General features: G+C 44.3%; 9 protein-coding genes across 9 annotated transcripts; 2 read left to right on the top strand and 7 right to left on the bottom strand.

Annotated features, from left to right (window-relative positions):
• Nucleotides 1-87: 87 nt before the first annotated feature.
• Nucleotides 88-1444, bottom strand: I203_101886 (uncharacterized protein; the record flags this gene model as incomplete). Its single annotated transcript, XM_019146394.1, has 8 exons — nt 88-152; nt 212-352; nt 413-496; nt 621-743; nt 817-890; nt 963-1021; nt 1127-1197; nt 1303-1444. 8 exons carry the CDS (start codon nt 1442-1444, stop codon nt 88-90), a joined length of 759 nt encoding a protein of 252 aa, XP_019003927.1.
• A 1960-nt stretch (nt 1445-3404) lies between these two features.
• Nucleotides 3405-5174, bottom strand: I203_101885 (uncharacterized protein; the record flags this gene model as incomplete). Its single annotated transcript, XM_019146393.1, has 8 exons — nt 3405-3491; nt 3580-4057; nt 4163-4389; nt 4435-4564; nt 4625-4693; nt 4739-4822; nt 4891-4971; nt 5047-5174. The coding sequence occupies 8 exons, from the start codon at nt 5172-5174 to the stop codon at nt 3405-3407; spliced, it is 1284 nt and encodes a 427-aa protein (XP_019003926.1).
• Nucleotides 5175-5496: 322 nt separating this feature from the next.
• Nucleotides 5497-8271, top strand: I203_101884 (uncharacterized protein; the record flags this gene model as incomplete). Its single annotated transcript, XM_019146392.1, has 11 exons — nt 5497-5596; nt 5691-5860; nt 5935-6125; nt 6214-6484; nt 6569-6616; nt 6693-6782; nt 6839-6889; nt 6974-7066; nt 7183-7276; nt 7425-7787; nt 7880-8271. 11 exons carry the CDS (start codon nt 5497-5499, stop codon nt 8269-8271), a joined length of 1863 nt encoding a protein of 620 aa, XP_019003925.1.
• Nucleotides 8272-8606: 335 nt separating this feature from the next.
• I203_101883 (uncharacterized protein) lies at nt 8607-10671 on the bottom strand (the record flags this gene model as incomplete). The annotated part of the gene is made up of 3 exons (XM_065516975.1): nt 8607-8897; nt 9012-9973; nt 10122-10671. The coding sequence occupies 3 exons, from the start codon at nt 10669-10671 to the stop codon at nt 8607-8609; spliced, it is 1803 nt and encodes a 600-aa protein (XP_065373793.1).
• A 411-nt stretch (nt 10672-11082) lies between these two features.
• Nucleotides 11083-11700, top strand: I203_101882 (uncharacterized protein; the record flags this gene model as incomplete). The annotated part of the gene is made up of 3 exons (XM_019146390.1): nt 11083-11180; nt 11361-11474; nt 11604-11700. 3 exons carry the CDS (start codon nt 11083-11085, stop codon nt 11698-11700), a joined length of 309 nt encoding a protein of 102 aa, XP_019003923.1.
• A 230-nt stretch (nt 11701-11930) lies between these two features.
• I203_101881 (uncharacterized protein) lies at nt 11931-12519 on the bottom strand (the record flags this gene model as incomplete). Its single annotated transcript, XM_019146389.1, has 2 exons — nt 11931-12168; nt 12251-12519. The coding sequence occupies 2 exons, from the start codon at nt 12517-12519 to the stop codon at nt 11931-11933; spliced, it is 507 nt and encodes a 168-aa protein (XP_019003922.1).
• Nucleotides 12520-13044: 525 nt separating this feature from the next.
• Nucleotides 13045-13464, bottom strand: I203_101880 (uncharacterized protein; the record flags this gene model as incomplete). The annotated part of the gene is made up of 1 exon (XM_019146388.1): nt 13045-13464. The coding sequence occupies one exon, from the start codon at nt 13462-13464 to the stop codon at nt 13045-13047; it is 420 nt and encodes a 139-aa protein (XP_019003921.1).
• Nucleotides 13465-14051: 587 nt separating this feature from the next.
• I203_101879 (uncharacterized protein) lies at nt 14052-14423 on the bottom strand (the record flags this gene model as incomplete). Its single annotated transcript, XM_019146387.1, has 1 exon — nt 14052-14423. The coding sequence occupies one exon, from the start codon at nt 14421-14423 to the stop codon at nt 14052-14054; it is 372 nt and encodes a 123-aa protein (XP_019003920.1).
• A 1231-nt stretch (nt 14424-15654) lies between these two features.
• I203_101878 (uncharacterized protein) lies at nt 15655-16407 on the bottom strand (the record flags this gene model as incomplete). Its single annotated transcript, XM_019146386.1, has 1 exon — nt 15655-16407. The coding sequence occupies one exon, from the start codon at nt 16405-16407 to the stop codon at nt 15655-15657; it is 753 nt and encodes a 250-aa protein (XP_019003919.1).
• Nucleotides 16408-16553: the final 146 nt, after the last annotated feature.

The raw sequence follows: 16553 nt of genomic DNA, 5'->3' as shown, positions 1-16553 counted from the left end.
TTCCGAATATGAATTATATGAATGTCCTCGTTAAATTGAGAGTGATGAGAAAAGTCATTAAATCGTTGAAAGGTTTCGAGACCGAGTTTAGTAACAGGTCCATGAACCATCGGGTTGACCAGGTTCACCAACATATTCGTATGGCCATTCACCTAGTTTTCGGATCTCGTCAGCGCGCACGGTGAGGTGTGACAAGAGGCGTATAGCTCACCGGAATCTCCCAAACAGGTGTCGACAGCAACCAAAGAATATCCAGCTTGTTGGATCTTCCATACGGAATTGGGGAGTACTTCGGAAGAGGTGGTTTGGATGGTTGAGTGAGAAAGGACCATGTGAGGGCTTGGGTAAGAGTCTGAACGACGAGATGATGTAAGCTGGGTATATGCAAGTGGATGAGCTGTTGACAACTCACTGGCTACACCGTCGAGAACGCCTTCTGAGTATCCGGTGGATTCTCCATTCGCATCACCAGTGTCCTCGGACCAAAGGAAAAGTTCTGGTTGTCCAAATCAGGGATGTTAGCCATGATCTGAAGGAACATGCCTGGCCTAGAAAGATGTACGATGAGGGGGGGAAACGAGGTGGAGGGAGACGAAAGCGCAATGTGACAATATACTCACTCTTGTAACCCCTGTCAGACAATACTTTTAGTACCAAATCGTTATAAGATCCATAAGGAGGTCTGAAGTAAAGGGGTTTGAGACCTAGAATCTTGATGAAGGCTTGTTCGACCTTCTCCAGTTCTACCAGAAAGGACCCACGAATGATTCTGGATTAGCTCGTTTTGAGTATTGGTAGAATGCCAGCCGAACATACCTTGGTGGATACCTCCTTCGTCGAGTTGAGTCAAATCGGCATGAGACCAAGTGTGTGAGCCTAGGGTGTGGCCTCTGATAATAAAACAGAATATTCTCAGCTCGACTTCTGATCAGATGGAAGGATGGATTGAGTCGAAGACTCACTGAGCACTAAGCGATTTGATCTGATCGGCTTTGTCGTAGATGCAACCGTAGTTGTTACCCTATATCCATTGTTCAAGGTAGGTCAGCTACGTCGAGAAAATCGAGATACATATAGCTGATGGATTGTTCAGATTGTAGATGACTGAGAGCACCATTAGACTCACGTTAAGGAAGAATGTACCTTTACCACCGTTCAAAGCGTTGGCAACATCCTGTTCGTAATCGTATGGACCATCTGTGTTCGTGAACAGTCAGCTAATAGTACATCCCCAACAGCAAGGAGGAAAAGGTGGAAGAGGCGATATGGTATAGAGCGGGAAGAAGGGATAACTTGACTGACCATCAAAAGTCAAAGCGACTTGACCTGATTGATAACAGTTATCAATCACTTGAACACCCCCTTGTCTAGGTTGCAGTGAGATGGGAGAAGCGTTGATAGCTGACAAAGAAGCTAACAGCGTGATAGCCAATGAAGTGAACATGGTGGATGATCAATTATATGTTGTATGTTATATTATATATGAGTAGATGGAACGTTATATAATCAACCTAGTATGAGTGTGAGATTGATGAGTTATGTTATATATAGAGAAGTGATGAGAGTAGAAGGTGAAGAAAGAAAAGCGAAAGAAGGAAGAGGAAATGAACGATAAAAGGTATTTATATACGTTTGTAGAGAGGTAAACATGCGATGTGATGTGGAAGACCATGTCAACCTGTGCACTGACCTCTCACCCGCACTGTCATGTCCTCAAGCTGAGAGATGCCCTGACCCGCTTCCGTTTATATCTCTGATTTAGCTTAGTTTCTGATGGGATCTTTTCCCTTTTGATGCGATGACATAGATCTTTTGATGCGCCCCATGTGCTTCTTTTACCGTCCTTTGAGTTTGTTTCGCTCCTTCACCTCGACTCTTTATTCTGTGAGCTCGAGCTCAGCTCGACTCGACTCAACTCCGAGCTTATACCGTCCTAGGCTTCCAATTCCAAAGCTGTGTTGATACCTGGTCTAACCATGACATATCGTACAAGTCCAAAAAACACTCTCCTAGAACAGTACAGCTGTGTTGAGATACCCTGGTTGAACTCCTGGTATCTTTCTTTTCGAACTGGAGTCGTCGTCACCTATAACGACTTCCGGGTAACTTTTCCTTCCCTCTTCCCTCCTTCTTGGCTTACATGCATTTTGGTCGATGTCGTCATCCGGTGGTCTTCGGATTGAGTCGCCTTAGACCTCGGCAAGAATCCAGTAAAGGATCATGGTACTCTATGGTTTGAATAGGCGATGAAGCTGAAGGGTAATGAGATGGATAGAAGGAAGTAGGGTAATGAGCTCATCGCGTCATCGCCGTTCCTCTTTCTTCGGAGTTTTAGCCTGAAAAACTAGTTGTTCATTGCGGTGCGGGGCAGATTGTACCTGACTTTTCCACCTGAATGACCAAGTTTAGAGCGACCGCTCTCGGCGTTCGCATGACTTGACATGCAGTATCGTGTGGAGCGAACGACATCGATGCGATATTCAATGCTGTGCTCTATATCTTCAGGTTCAGGTTCAGGTTCGAATTTACATTCATCAGATCCGTATCCGTGGAATACCTTGTAGTGGTCGGTCAAATGACCGAAACTGATACTATTTCCTTCGAGCAGATGTGGAATTACTCGACTATCACTTGACAGGAGGTCAGTACACTTCCGGCTGGAAGCACATCATATACAAAGAGTGAATGATTGATCCGCCAAGAACGGGATTGATCCGTCATCTCACATCTCCCATCTCTTAGCCATGATGGATTCTAATTCATCCAAGCCACAAGATAACCGTGGGATAAAACCAAGATAACAAGACCACCTAAAATGTCTCGGCTAGTAGTACATCATTATCATGATGATATCACATGTCTACAGGTACTTAAGCTAGAATAGTGAGACATCTCCGGCAGTTGATGGGAGTGAGAACATTACGAAAATAAATATGATCTGCCTAGCGTTTGCTACCTTCGGCTGAAAGATACAGATACGAGCATGCGTATCCGCCTACACAAGGTTGAACGCTAAACGGTACTTGTCTACTTAGCACTCCCGAGCAGGCAGGTTCCAGTAAACTCATTTTTTAGGGTATTTATGCACAGCTTATATAACCTTAAAGGTACTCCACTCGAACGGGGATATACAAAGTTCCCACCGTCTCCGTTCCGAAGTGACACCCCCATGTATGCAGTTCTTTGGATATTCCAAACTATGTGCGTCCCGTTCCGAGCATACGCGTAAAGGTACACAGATCTGCATTATACAACAGGATTGAGGTAGAGGTAGATCAGATCACTTGACAATCAAATGGAACGAATGTTATTACACAAACACAAAATACTATATATAGACCCGAACATATACATGGTCATTGGACAATGCAGGAGTCATACGGTGAGGTTTATGCAGAGTGGATTCATCGCTTTCTCCTCTTGTTGGAAGTGGAAGCAGGTTGAGTCTTGTTTTGTGAAGGCGATTTAAAGAAATTCGTTATAGCCGGTTGCTATTTATAAATCAACAACAACGAATCGTTAGCCTCAGTCCTCAGTTCTCAGTCATCATACAATGAATCATTATGAACCATTACTCACCTCTTTATTCCCCTCATCCACATTCTTACGAATCACCTTGGTCTGATGACCTCCCGTACCTCTTTTGGGCGGCCCAACTTCTTTGACCTCTTCATCTTCATCCTCATCATCGGATCGTTCTCTTTTCCTGTGCTGCCCCGCCTGCTCCACTTTGACTGAACCTTTATCATCAGCAGGTGACTCTTGATGGGATTGAGCTCGATCTTGGTTCGGAGCATTTGAATCATCCCCTAAACCCTTTTCCTCATCCTTCGGCGTTATATCACTTTCAACCCCTTCAGTTTTTTCTTTGACTTTCTTCTCATCTTCGATTTTGACCTTCACAGGCGATTGATTCGATTCTTCCTTCTTGGGCTTTACAGGGGAATTTTGTTGTTTCGAGAAGAAACTCTTAATTCCATCTTTACGTTCGGATACGGGTTGAATGAACGTAGGCGAGTTATTACCTATCTTACCTACTTCATTAGGTACGGGATAACTACGAAGCACATCAGCACTTATCAGCTACGAACTTCCCCATATAGGCCATATGATAAGATCGAATACAGCGTAAAATGGGGTGCATGAGATGAGTTGGACTCACCTTTCTAAGCCTTCTTTACTCTTTAACAAATCTCCTGTACCTCCTTTACCTTCCTTCCAGCCTTTTACTTCTCCCAAATCTAGCCAATTCACAATTTCATCCCATTCGGTGAGTATCACAGGCATTCTGTCGTGTAACCACCTGATATCCTTAGATGGTTCAGTGGTAAGTATCGTATATGTCGCCAAAGGTATGGGATTGCCGGTTGGGTAGGCTTCACGAGTATCCTCGGGATCATCGGAAGGTTGAAATTTCGATTGAACGGGTGAAACGTATTTGACTATATCGTATAGACCCGCGAAGAATAGTAAAGGTGGATGATCGATTGATGTTTTTTCGGAGAGTGGTAGACGGGTGAAATGGGGGATTTTAGATGAAGGTTTTTTAAGCCATTCGTAATATCTTCCAGACGCAGCAGTTAGCTTGGAGGGATATAAACGGAGAGAAGGGAGCAAGGCGTACCCTTGTGCAGGTATTATACATCTCTTGTAACCTTTGAGAGCATGCCACATACCACCTGATGATGGATTTCTAAAGTATATCTGTTAGCTCAGATACAGCAATTTCGAAGCTCACAATAAACCCTCTGATCTTGCGTTGATGGTATTCAATGGACCAGTCGGAGGATGTTTTGTCCAATGAGGGATTAGACCCCATTGCCTGTTGTTCAGATACTCTTTCCATGAGCTATATGGATCACGAAGGTTCAAGTTGGAACAGTAGCTCACATAGTCTCGATCATTCCTCTCTCACCGTCTTCCGGATCACGTCGAATCACAGGAGCCCTCTGACGAGGTGCGACATTGTAACTATTCCATCCATTCATGATCAGCTTATTCCCTGAGGATCGAATAAGCTATATATACGGTAGATAAGCCACTCACTTCCCACCCCTGTTATCCTGCTGCCTTTCCCACCTCGGACGCCCATTCTCGAATAACCTTGGTAATCGAGCTTCGAGTGAATCGTAGAGCTCCTCGTTGGAGAGAGCAAGAGCGTATCTACCGCACATGGTATCGTCTCTCTTCGGCCGTGAGTCGTCTGACTTGAGCTTGACTATTGATACTCTGTCTGAGGTAAATGTCGACATGAACCAAGTTGGTTCCTCATGATCATCGGTAGATTGAGCTGGCTGACTGAACTTGGGTTGTCAACATTACATCATTCAACTGCCGGAGATCGCGTCCCATGTCCGTTCAGTTTGTTTTGGTCATGTACTGGAGTGTTGTCACTACGAGAACAGTACTACGAGTATTCTCAAAGCGTATATAGAGGTTCTTCAATATTTTTGAGGGGCTCAAGACCTTAACGAAGAAGCTCGTAGAGCCGCACGAATGTCCTTGATCCTCTCAGAAGCGCCGAAGGGCGATGAGAAAGGCAAGAATTTGAAAGTGGGAGGTCAATATGTTGTCCAAAGACCTGGTCATCCACCACGTGAGTGACCTCCTTCCTCTTTGAATGTATTTGCATGCAATTCTAGACGGTTCGTTTCGAAATATGAGAGGAAATAATTGAACCTCTTGAATAGGTGTTGCTACTATTTTGAACACCCGAGTGAACAAGCGAGGTATACAAGAAGCATATATAACCTTCCTAGGACAGGATAAACGATTAGATCTTTGGATCAAAGAAGATGAATTGGGGGAAGAAATTATACAGGCTGAAGCTGACCCATCGACGAAGCCTATCAATGCAATTGTAATTCTACTATTACTATCGCTCGACATGTTCTATCTGTGAGCCATGCTAATGGTTGATATTTATCGACACAGACCACCGATGGCCAAAAGGATCCCTCTCAGATACAACCCGAAGCAGGACCTTCCACACCGATAGATCGAGATAAGAGGTCCGAAAGATCACCACGAAGTAATGCGTCTACTCCAGAGAGGGAACATGCTGCTATGACAAGAGTGAGGAATTTCGAAGATGTTAGATTTGGTGAATACTTGATTAAAACTTGGTACGTAAACTTTTCTTGCCGATTTTTTTTTTGTTTATGTTTGGATTATCAAGTAAGTTGACATTGACTGAACATGTTGGTCCTATAGGTATTACTCCCCTTATCCCCTTCCTCTCAACGATCCATCTCATCCCCAACATCCACAGACCCACACACCTCAAGCCGAATCTTCTTCTTCTTCAGCGAAGAAACGAAAATTTGATGCGAATAACAATCCGACACTAACCCCCGATCAAACGATATCCAGTATAGAGAATTCACATAGACCGCATTTGAAACATAGTAGAACGGTCAATGAGATGTATTCTGGAGTGGGCAAGGGCGGTGAAGGTGCAAGAGGCAGATTATGGGTTTGTGATGTTAGTGTCTCATCATTTCATCAACCCGGAATGACTGCATAATATCAACGCGACTGATGTGCTGATTCGATTGGTATGTTATAGCTGTGTTTCAAGTACATGAAGACTAGGACAGGATGGGATAGGCATACAGTGAGTCGTCCTATGTCATGGACGAATTTCCGAGGAAGAAGAAATCAGGAATTCATACATGAATTTGTTCTCACAGTCCTCTTGTAAAATACTACAACCACCCGGAAGGAAAGTTTACCAAAGAGGGAGCTATACGATATGGGAAGTGGACGGTGCGAATGCTACGGTAAGTGGGAATCTTTGAAGTAATCGCAAGATCGCTGATAATAGTGTGACATGTAGCTATATTGTCAGAATTTATCTTTATTCGGAAAACTATTTATAGATCATAAAGTGAGTACGCTCAATGATCTTCCTCGCAATTAATGGTTGCTTGTTGGTTGTACTGGTCCAATGATGTTTTGTCGGCATATATAGTCAGTATTCTTCCATGTGGAGAATTTCCTATTTTACGTCTTGTGCGATGCGGCCACGAGTAGACGAGATCAGGTGATGGCTTTCTTCTCCAAGGTGAGTTGCATCCCATTTTGGGTCCACTTTGCTTCATTCCGTTTTGACTCCGCTTCAGCATTCTTCGGTACATTAATTTCAATGACGTCGTCGGAGCTGACCTGAACATGATATAGGAAAAAATCTCATATGACGATTACAACCTAGCTTGTATAGTCACTTTCCCACCATTTCAGAATAGAGGGTTTGGTAAACTCTTAATTGAATTTAGTGAGTCCCCCCAATCCGATCCAATTCAATCCAAATCAATCCAATCCAATCCAATCCAATCTTCTCACTCATTCATTCACTTACTCACGACTCGCTCATGTGCTTTTGCTGACATATGATATGGTGTATATTGTTCGGGGCGATTCAGGCTATTACCTCACAAAACATCCATCCACTCGCCCCTCGTCCCAATCACCAGGTACCCCCGAAAGACCATTATCCGATCTGGGTTTAAAAGGATATACAGCATATTGGGTTTCAGTAATCTTACGATTCCTCAAAAACCTCTTAGCCGACTCGGAACCTTTCAAACCTCCTCATTCGAATGAATCGCCAACTAAAATCAAATCGCCAATTAAGGCGAAGGTGAAAATCACTCCTGTCACGCCGGTAAAAGAAGGTGAAGGAAGGGTATTGAGGGTACGTAAACCACTTGTGGACGAGGAGAAGATCCCGGTGGGAGTGGGTGGGAAGAAAGATCAGAAGATGTTGATTGTAGTTGATGGAGTAGGTAAGTTTTCGTTTCATCTTCAATCATTGATTCGAAATAGTGTTTGTATACTGATATTTATCATTCCGGACTTGTTATGTTATGTCACGTAGGGTTCACTCAAATACCTATCCCGAACTATAAAGGTCAATATAGTATATCCCTCGATCTATCAACTATAGCGAAAAGTTGTCATCTCAGATTAGATGACATTTCGTTCACTCTTTCCGAATTGGGTTTCTTAACACACCGAAGGAAAGTCCAAGCCATTCAGCCAAAAAAGAGGTTGAGGAATGGGCATGGTCATGGCCATAGTGCTCTGAAGGGTGAGTCGGGAGAGGAGCAGGACGACCAAGATGAAGAAGGTATAGACGATCAAGAGGAGATAGGAGAAGAATGGAAAGACATCGAAATTGTCATAAGTAAAGAGATGGTTGATGAACAATGGAAGAAATGGAGAGTTAGAGATAAAGGGGTACTGCAAGATGAGTTTGTCTTGTTGTAGGTCTGCGTGTACACATATAGAAAATACGGTTACAAGTGTAAGTATGCAATATGTACCAAACAACTTGACCTGCAAGTATACATGGTCTGATACCCCGAGAGAATATGCTTGACGTCTGTGTTCAGACGTTCACATGTAATTTGTCTACTCCTTTAGGAACATTGGGTCAAATCTCACGATCCTAAGAGCAATTCTCATGCGAGATCGAGAATTAGTTCCAAAGGTGAGAGAGACGAATTTCATTTGAAACGATTATGGCAATACATTGATCCTGAAATCAATGTTCTACTTTTGATCTATCTTCTTGATGTTTTACTCGAATGAGATACCTATACCTATCCCCATCCTACTTCCCACCACCAATAACCACCTTCTTCGTCCACCCTTCCTTCCCCTTTTCTACCTTTCACCCCTTTCTTTCCTTCTCCTCTTACACCCAGTTTCAATCCCCTTTTCAATCCCAGACCCTCTCCTCGCAGCTCGATGTCTATCTGAGAATGGTCATCGGCCACAGCAGCAGCTTGTTGACGCTGTAGTAAGGGTGAGTAAGTTGAGAGGGGTGGAAAATGCGTATCGATAGATGCTAGTTCGGGAGCGAACGTGGGTCGAAGTGGTGAGAGGATATGCTATTCGATACAACGTCAGGATCAGTAGTATTCTATAACTGATGCGAAGCAATGAGGTGTGACGCAACATTGGACTCATGTTCGTGTAGCAGGAAGACCGAAACTAGGACTCACGAAAGTTCCACCATTTTCGCCATTCTCATCAGGCAATTTCAATGTCCAGCCAGCCACCAGCCTCAAAAGCTTCGCATGAGTCTCGTCATACACGCAATCACTCGCCAAAACCAAATCAAACCCTTCTCTCCCTTGAACCCCTTTAGTAATGAACCTTGACATCTCCTCTTGACCTTCTTTTTCTTCTTGTAAATCGCCATTTTCCATAAAAGTGGGAAACGTCGTCCAATCCAATTTAGCTATATGTATACCTTCATCTACACCAACATCCGTAGTGGTCTGTAAATTCACATCTGGGGAACCTGGTATTTGCTTAATCTCAGGAGGGAAATTCAAATCAACACAGATCTTTAAATTATCCAACACGGTATCTAAGAAATCGGTAGCTACCACCAACCCTCTTGGTGAACCATCTTGTAAGCTCTGCAAATCGAGGAGTTTCCGACACAAGATTGATAACAGTCCTGTCCCAGCACCTAATTCTAATACCCTTATACCCTTATTTTCCTCGGAAGGAGGCAAGAACAAACCATACTCTGCTGGATTCAATGCTAATTTCCTGCCTAGCAATATGGCTGACCCCCATGTCTGTACACCGACTGATAGATGGTCCGACATCGGAGCGTCATGGAGCAAGATCGGTAAATTTGCGTGTCTCTTTTTACCTTTCCGCATGGAGGAGGTAGACTGAGTTGTGATTGAAGTAATACCTGAGAATGTTGTAGACGTAGGTGAGATCAGATCGTCTTGGTTTGGAGAAGTAGCAGTGGGAGAAGAGGCTATGGTCTGACGATGGAATAGGTTTTTAGGAGATGTAGGTGAGGTAGAGAGCGATGAGAGGAACATGTTTGTTTCGGGAGATAAGTTTGGGTTGGGGGTCGTACGTGAATGCAAGGATGAGAGAGCTGGAGCGAGAGAGGGATGAAGGGGGAATACTAGATGTCTGGTAAGGGACCCAGCAGCTACAAATAGTAACGATGTGAGATTAGCGCACGAATTGCACCTGGAGGCAAATTGTTAAATCGTCTTGATTTTAACGTTCAGATCATTGTATGCGTGATAAAGAAACAACATAAAGGTCGGAAATCCTATAGGATGTCCCTAACTCACCGCTTGTCCCAGCCATCATAGCCAGCACAGCCGTGGCATCCCTCAAGATCATTTCCACCTCTTTGACCTCTTCTATCTGCCCACCTTCATTCTCCTCTAACCAGCCCTGAGATCGTCTCACGACGCCTCCTAGCCATTTCTCCGCCCACTCTCTTTCGAAAGGATCCAAATGTTCTTGACTGTCCACGTTCCCTTGCTCCTCTCCATTCATCCCTTCCTCCTCTGAGGTGATCTCTTCCTCTAGTACCTCCAGTCCATTCCCAGCAGACTCCATAGGTACGTCAAGTCCCAATCCAATACTTTCCATGGTCTCCACAAGTCCGGCAGAGAACCTTCGCTCCCTCTTTTGACTCCTTACGACTTTCTCCTCTGGCTCCTCATTCTCAAACACATCGGTCGATGTGAATCCTCCATGTATGGGTGGTAAGTACAACTCTTTGAGGATCGATATACGCGCGAGGATGTCGGCAGGGTGGAGGGGCGATAGGGTATATTGTGAGCGAGGTAGAGGAGGAAGGAAGGATGAGGGTATCAGACCTGAGGAGGTCATTTTGGCTAGCGCTTCAGAGCCTGCTGGCTGACGTGGTCGGCTGGGCTATGTACAGATCGTCGTCATTGACGTTGTATTGCTGAGATAAGGATAGGAACGATATATTTCATTGAATGGAATGGTAAATTTGGGTGGACGAGGATGCGAGTGATCGACGAAGTGGAGGCGCGAAGGCACCATCTTTTAAGTGGGGTGCTCATACAAACGAATGCCCATTCCTATTCCGGTTGCAACAACGACAACATCGTGGAATCATCAACTTGGACAACGATAAAGATAAGAGCGATATACATCTTACTATATAAACACCTTCGCCAACCCTCCTATCCCCCGTACATCCCCCGCTCTACACCATCATGGTAAGCTGATACTCGTGCTACACTGTGAGGAAGGCTGACAGCGGGTAATGTAATGCAGGCCGACGTGAAAAGACCAACTTCGCCTGGAACACCGGGAGGTTCCAGTTCCTCTTTCGCTGTTGCTAGACCACATGGAGCCAATGCTGTCAGGTGCGTGATGGATGCTATTTGATTTGATAATCTGCGGAAGTGATGAGCTAACATGGGTGGATACTTTCTGCTCATTGCTCGTCCCTCTTTAAACTGCATTCTCGACCTCCCCTCCCCCCCTCTTTGCTTTTATCGATTCTCAACCAATCAACACCTATATGTTCCCAATCAAAATCGTAGACGACGTGCTCCAGCTGCTGCCAGACCATCTTCCGCTCGAGCCGCAGGTGCAGGTGGATCGAGTAACACCATGTTGAAGCTCTATACGGACTCAGGAGAGGCAGGATTGAAAGTGTGAGTTTGCGTCAAAATCATGCGCCATCTCTTGTTATACATACCAGGACTGCAACCGTACTATCCTATACCATCTTGCTTAATCCATCTACAGACCTGAATGCTAAGCCTTGCCTGCATACAAAACAGAGACCCATTCGTTGTTATCGTCTTATCACTCTCATTCATCGCTTCCATCTTCTTCCTCCATATCGCTGCCAAGATAGTACGAGCGTTCACCAAGTAATTCCACTAGCTTAATCGACTTTACAGACAAGTAGGAAGATAGAAATGTGGATGAGGTTATGGCACAAAATGCATCAATTGTAAATTCTCGATGAGTGATAATCGACAATACGTGAATAACGCGAGCATATGATGCAGCGTTCAAGTGACTTCCGACGGCCAATCTATCAACAATTACAGCCCGCTAATTGACTGGCGTAGTCAAGGAAAAGGTATTTCGGGCGGACGTGCTTATTGACTCCCCATCTTTGCTTTCCACTTAAATCCTGGGAAGAACCTCGATAATCTGTTGAACCTGGAACCGCCTTCAGTTGATGTTCCCACCTCTCCGCTTGGCTCGGAGTCTTCTTGATCAGTAGTCTTTGGGGGACCTGATACATTGGTGTGCAGTCCAACCATATTCCCACTCATGGTATTCAAAGAGTTGGAGAGAGGATTGTCAGGGGGCTGATCATCATTCTCCTCGTCACTAACACAAAAAGCAATATCAGCATCGCAACCGTGACCAAACATTGACAGAAATGCCAAAAAAGTCGTCTCAAGATACTCACTCAGAGACTTCTCCCAGTACTTGGAATCCTCCAACCTCAGACTCTGGATTCTGAGCACTTTGCGACGGATAGTAATATTGTTGTTGGCATTGATATCCGGTCTGGCTTCCTTTGGCAGAGTCAAATAATCGCTCATACTCATCTTGGAACATTAATCTAGACCATTTGATTCTGATGGTACTTATATAATTCGGTTTATCACCGTTGTACCAATCATCCGGATCATCATTGAAAACCCTCAATGTCTCAGTCTTACCTTGACCTATCATCTCATCATGATAGGGTTCAGTCGGGATCCTGATTCCTCTTATCCTCTTATAATCTCTTGGTCTCCCTCGTTCCGATCATTATCATGCATGATGTTGATGAGGTACCAAAAACTTGGTCATCAAATCAGCTTCCAGTCAACGATTGTAATCACCTGACGGGAATTTACCCTTCTCTTCGTCCGAGAGGAAACTTCCGATATTGTATTCACTTCGGTCTCGTAGAGATGGTCGAGGAGCATCTCGGTATTTCGAATATCTCTACGCTGAGCTATTACGGGCATGGAGATACCTCTGAGTGTCTGCAGCCGTTTGAAAGAAGCTCCAACATGGATTTAAATTCTGTTTATGACCATATTGCCAAATTTCTTTCCCATCCTGATTCGAAAGACGATAACTGTGACCGAATGAATCTTCACCAGAAGGGTCATAATGGTAATTAAATCGATCTCACGAAATAGCTTTCATGTAATCCAGATGAGATGAATTGAAACTTTCGACTCCATCTTTGTATGAGAAAACTTTCAATTAAGGATGCTCTTCTTTCTTGTTGTAGGAGTTTGAGATTTCTGATCCAGGTACTATATGGAAATCTCTATATCCGCCTCCTTGGTGATCTTCTTCGGATTTGATGAGATTAGAATTGATGTTTCCAGTGATATATTGATTTAAGAATTCAATCTCCTCTGGACTTTCCCTCTTCTGGTATTCCGGTCGAGTGTCGTGCAAATTTGCATCTTCACTTGTGGAGCGGATTGAATGGATCCGAATATCCCCTATGGTATAACTTCTGATGGATATAGAAGGATCGCCGCCCCTTGAGCGATCTGCGGGCTCTTTAAGCTTTTCGATGGTTTTACAATCTTGCCACTCCACTTCAACAATACTGTCGAAATCTTTATAGAGGGAGCCGTATGCAGGTAACCCTGATGGTGTTGATACGCTCATGATGCTGGAAGATCAAAATTTGTTGAAGTAGAACACGCATCCTGAACCTAAAGTGCTATGTAAGGGATATGTAGACTGTATATGTGGCCTCTCCAAAGTTCTCTCTACGTGAAACAACGCTCTTTCCTATACTTCTTAGAAAGCTGTGCGTTGGCAAGTATCGAGTATACATCTTGTCAAGCAGAAGATGACGTATCTATGACACTTTATACAGAAGGTAGAAAGAAGGACTGGCTTTTCCTTTCATCCTGTCAGTCCGTGTGCAATGCCATAATTGTGAGTGGCGCTGCTTCTAAAACAAACAATGTTTAGTAAAACACTAAAATGACACTTGCACCGAGCATAGCGCGAACAGAGACCAATTATCCTTCCCACCTCCGCGGAAGGGCAGGTAATTGAGCGTTCCTCGACACAGATGCTATCTACTGTACCATAGCTGAGTGGGGACGTCTTCGCAAACCCTCAAAAGAACAATTGTTCTGATATGCGTCACATGCATGTACTGTTTTAAACGCAGCACAGTATACTGTAAATGTTGCCAAAACGAAGCTCACAATCTGGTACAGCTCGAGGCTGACTGAGTATGCCTACTCTCTCCATTCTTCATCTACCAATGTCCAGCCGTCACTATCGTAAATAGCTTGTGTTCTTTCGGCCTGAACATCTTGGACTGCTGGGTTGCCCACCTCCTCGTTGGACGAGATTCTAGAGGTATTCAAGGTAAGTTCGGAAGCCGTTGGTTGATCGATGATCATCCTGGACCATTTCAGCCTCATTACACTCTCGTGAGTCGGTTCAGTCAAATTAAGTCCCACATCCTCCTCAGAAACTGGAGGAATTCCTTTTGTTTTTCCATGACCCGCGGAAAATCCCCTATTCCAGTAGGGTTCGACAGGGACACGCACGTTGAGTATATCATGACCACTGGATGATTCTCTTGTTTCTTTAGGCAAAAGCATGTCGGTACATCGCTCAGCGTTCATCATAACACTAGAACTGAGATTCTTATCGATTGAGTTAAGGTCAAAAGGGTAGCTTGCAACCTCCTTCGTCACATCCCTAGGTAAAGGATCGAAAGTGACCTGAAAGATACAATCGGTTAAATTCTTTGAGAAATCATCATTGACATGAACGGTATTGCATTGCCAAATCGATGAATTGGGGCCATCAGACTTCTTGTTCCTTGTTAATGCATAAATGTTAGTATATAGGGGATTGTCTCTTGTTACCACCATCTTCATTTGTCTAACATCATTGGTGTTGTAGTTCGTAAGCTCCGAATACAATCCGATTCTGAAGTCGCCGAAATTCTCACTTTCGCTCGATCTGCACAACGCCTCTTGCAAATCTGCAATCGCCTCGATACTCTCTCGAGGTTGAGGTCTGTTGGAACCCACTGGATAATCATGTAAATGAGCATCTTCATCTGTGGGTTCAATAGAGTATAATCGAATTGCATCTTTGGGAATCTGGCTGAGCTCGATTTGAGGTAGAACTTTCAGGAGATCTTAATTTCTATATAATCTTTTCAAACTACTAAGATCTCGCCACTTGACTTTCACTACGCTGTCAAATTCTTGACACATACCTTGACGATGGCTTGGCTGGTCATACCAGCTCATTGTTATGAGTATATAAGTGTGGTCAGATTACTTTCAAGTTTAAGATTGTAGCTGTGAGGTTGGAAGACTTTTCTGAAGACAGAAATTGGAACGATGATTGGCAAGTATTTATATCTCGACCGTGCAAGAGAACCGGAGAGCACGTCCTGCAATCCCTTGTGTTAGGTCTTCTTCAAAGATCCTCATTATATAAAGGAGAGAGAAACGTTGCCCCAAAACACTGTCTGTCGTTTGGGCAGTCTCGTTCTTGGAAGCTGCTACTGCACTGCCTCGAATATATCCAGGCCTCATTGGACCTCAATGTGACGTACATGCAAGTATGCTACACCACGGAGTTATCATGCGTATTTTTATCGTTCAGGGGTGGCGAACGACTTCTCTTCTGCGATACGGGAATACTCCAAAAGCAGGATTGCACCTCATGTCGCGCTCAGCGCATACACGCATACGAGACCGATCGTCGTCCTGACTCTACCGAGCTCCCACCCCACGGATGCATGACATGGATAATTCGTTTCTCCCTGACAAGTACATACCCACTCGTGATTTACAGCAGCACCAGAAGAGTTTATCGTTTCTCTATTTCGTCAACCTCATCCGTAGTAGGACCCGCTACCTCCCACCATCTCAGCTCCCCTGTCCAATCTTTCGAGTCTTCACCTTTACCAGCTGGCCATCCGCCTTCTCGAGGTGCTTTGGTGGTCAGAGCCACGAAGGTTCTTCTTTCGGATGGATTTCTGCAATAAAGCAAGGGTGTCTTGAACGATATATCCACGGAGACTTCCTTATCATTATTATCGGAAAGACCCAGATCTGAATTTTTCAAGTATATTTGACGAGTCTTATTTGCTGAGCTGTTAGTTTTCAACATGAGATCAAGCATCTTTTTCCTCTTCTGGGGACTGATTGCGATATGCTTTATACTATGGGGGCCATAAGAAGATTCTCCGCTGAACAGTACTAGTGGTTCTGTACTTCCATTTCTCAGGCCTTTCTCACTAATATACGCTTCCCACTCGCCATTCTCTGCACCGTCAGAAGCTCGGAGTACACAGTGAAATTGATTTTCGAAGTTGATATTGCCTTGATCATCTTTCAAAGCCGTTGATAATCTCTGAAAAGCTTGTATCTTCTCGGCAGAGTTGTGCTCGGTAGGTATGTACGTTGTGAATGACCATGTATGGGGTCTTCCAAGGGGTCTGTCAGGCACATAAGTCCAATTATGATAGGTTGTGGAGAGGTCGATAGTATGTTTGCAAGCGGGTGATTCTTGGAGGGGTGATGTCTCGGTAGATGCGGAATGGTAGTCCTGCGTTGACATGATGGAAGTGGGGACAAAGCCTATAAGCTGACCGATTTGTTGCACTCAGATGATTTCTCGTGATGTGACCTTCTATCTATCTGTATTTATATGTGTTTTATGCCTTCATTGGGAAGTATAGTCAAATCCTGCAGGAACATAAAGGA

The sequence above is a fragment of the Kwoniella mangroviensis genome, assembly GCF_000507465.2.
Source record: "Kwoniella mangroviensis CBS 8507 chromosome 1 map unlocalized Ctg01, whole genome shotgun sequence".
In the NCBI taxonomy this organism is placed as follows: Eukaryota; Fungi; Basidiomycota; class Tremellomycetes; order Tremellales; family Cryptococcaceae; genus Kwoniella; species Kwoniella mangrovensis.
This window is presented reverse-complemented; position numbering and strand designations above follow the sequence as displayed.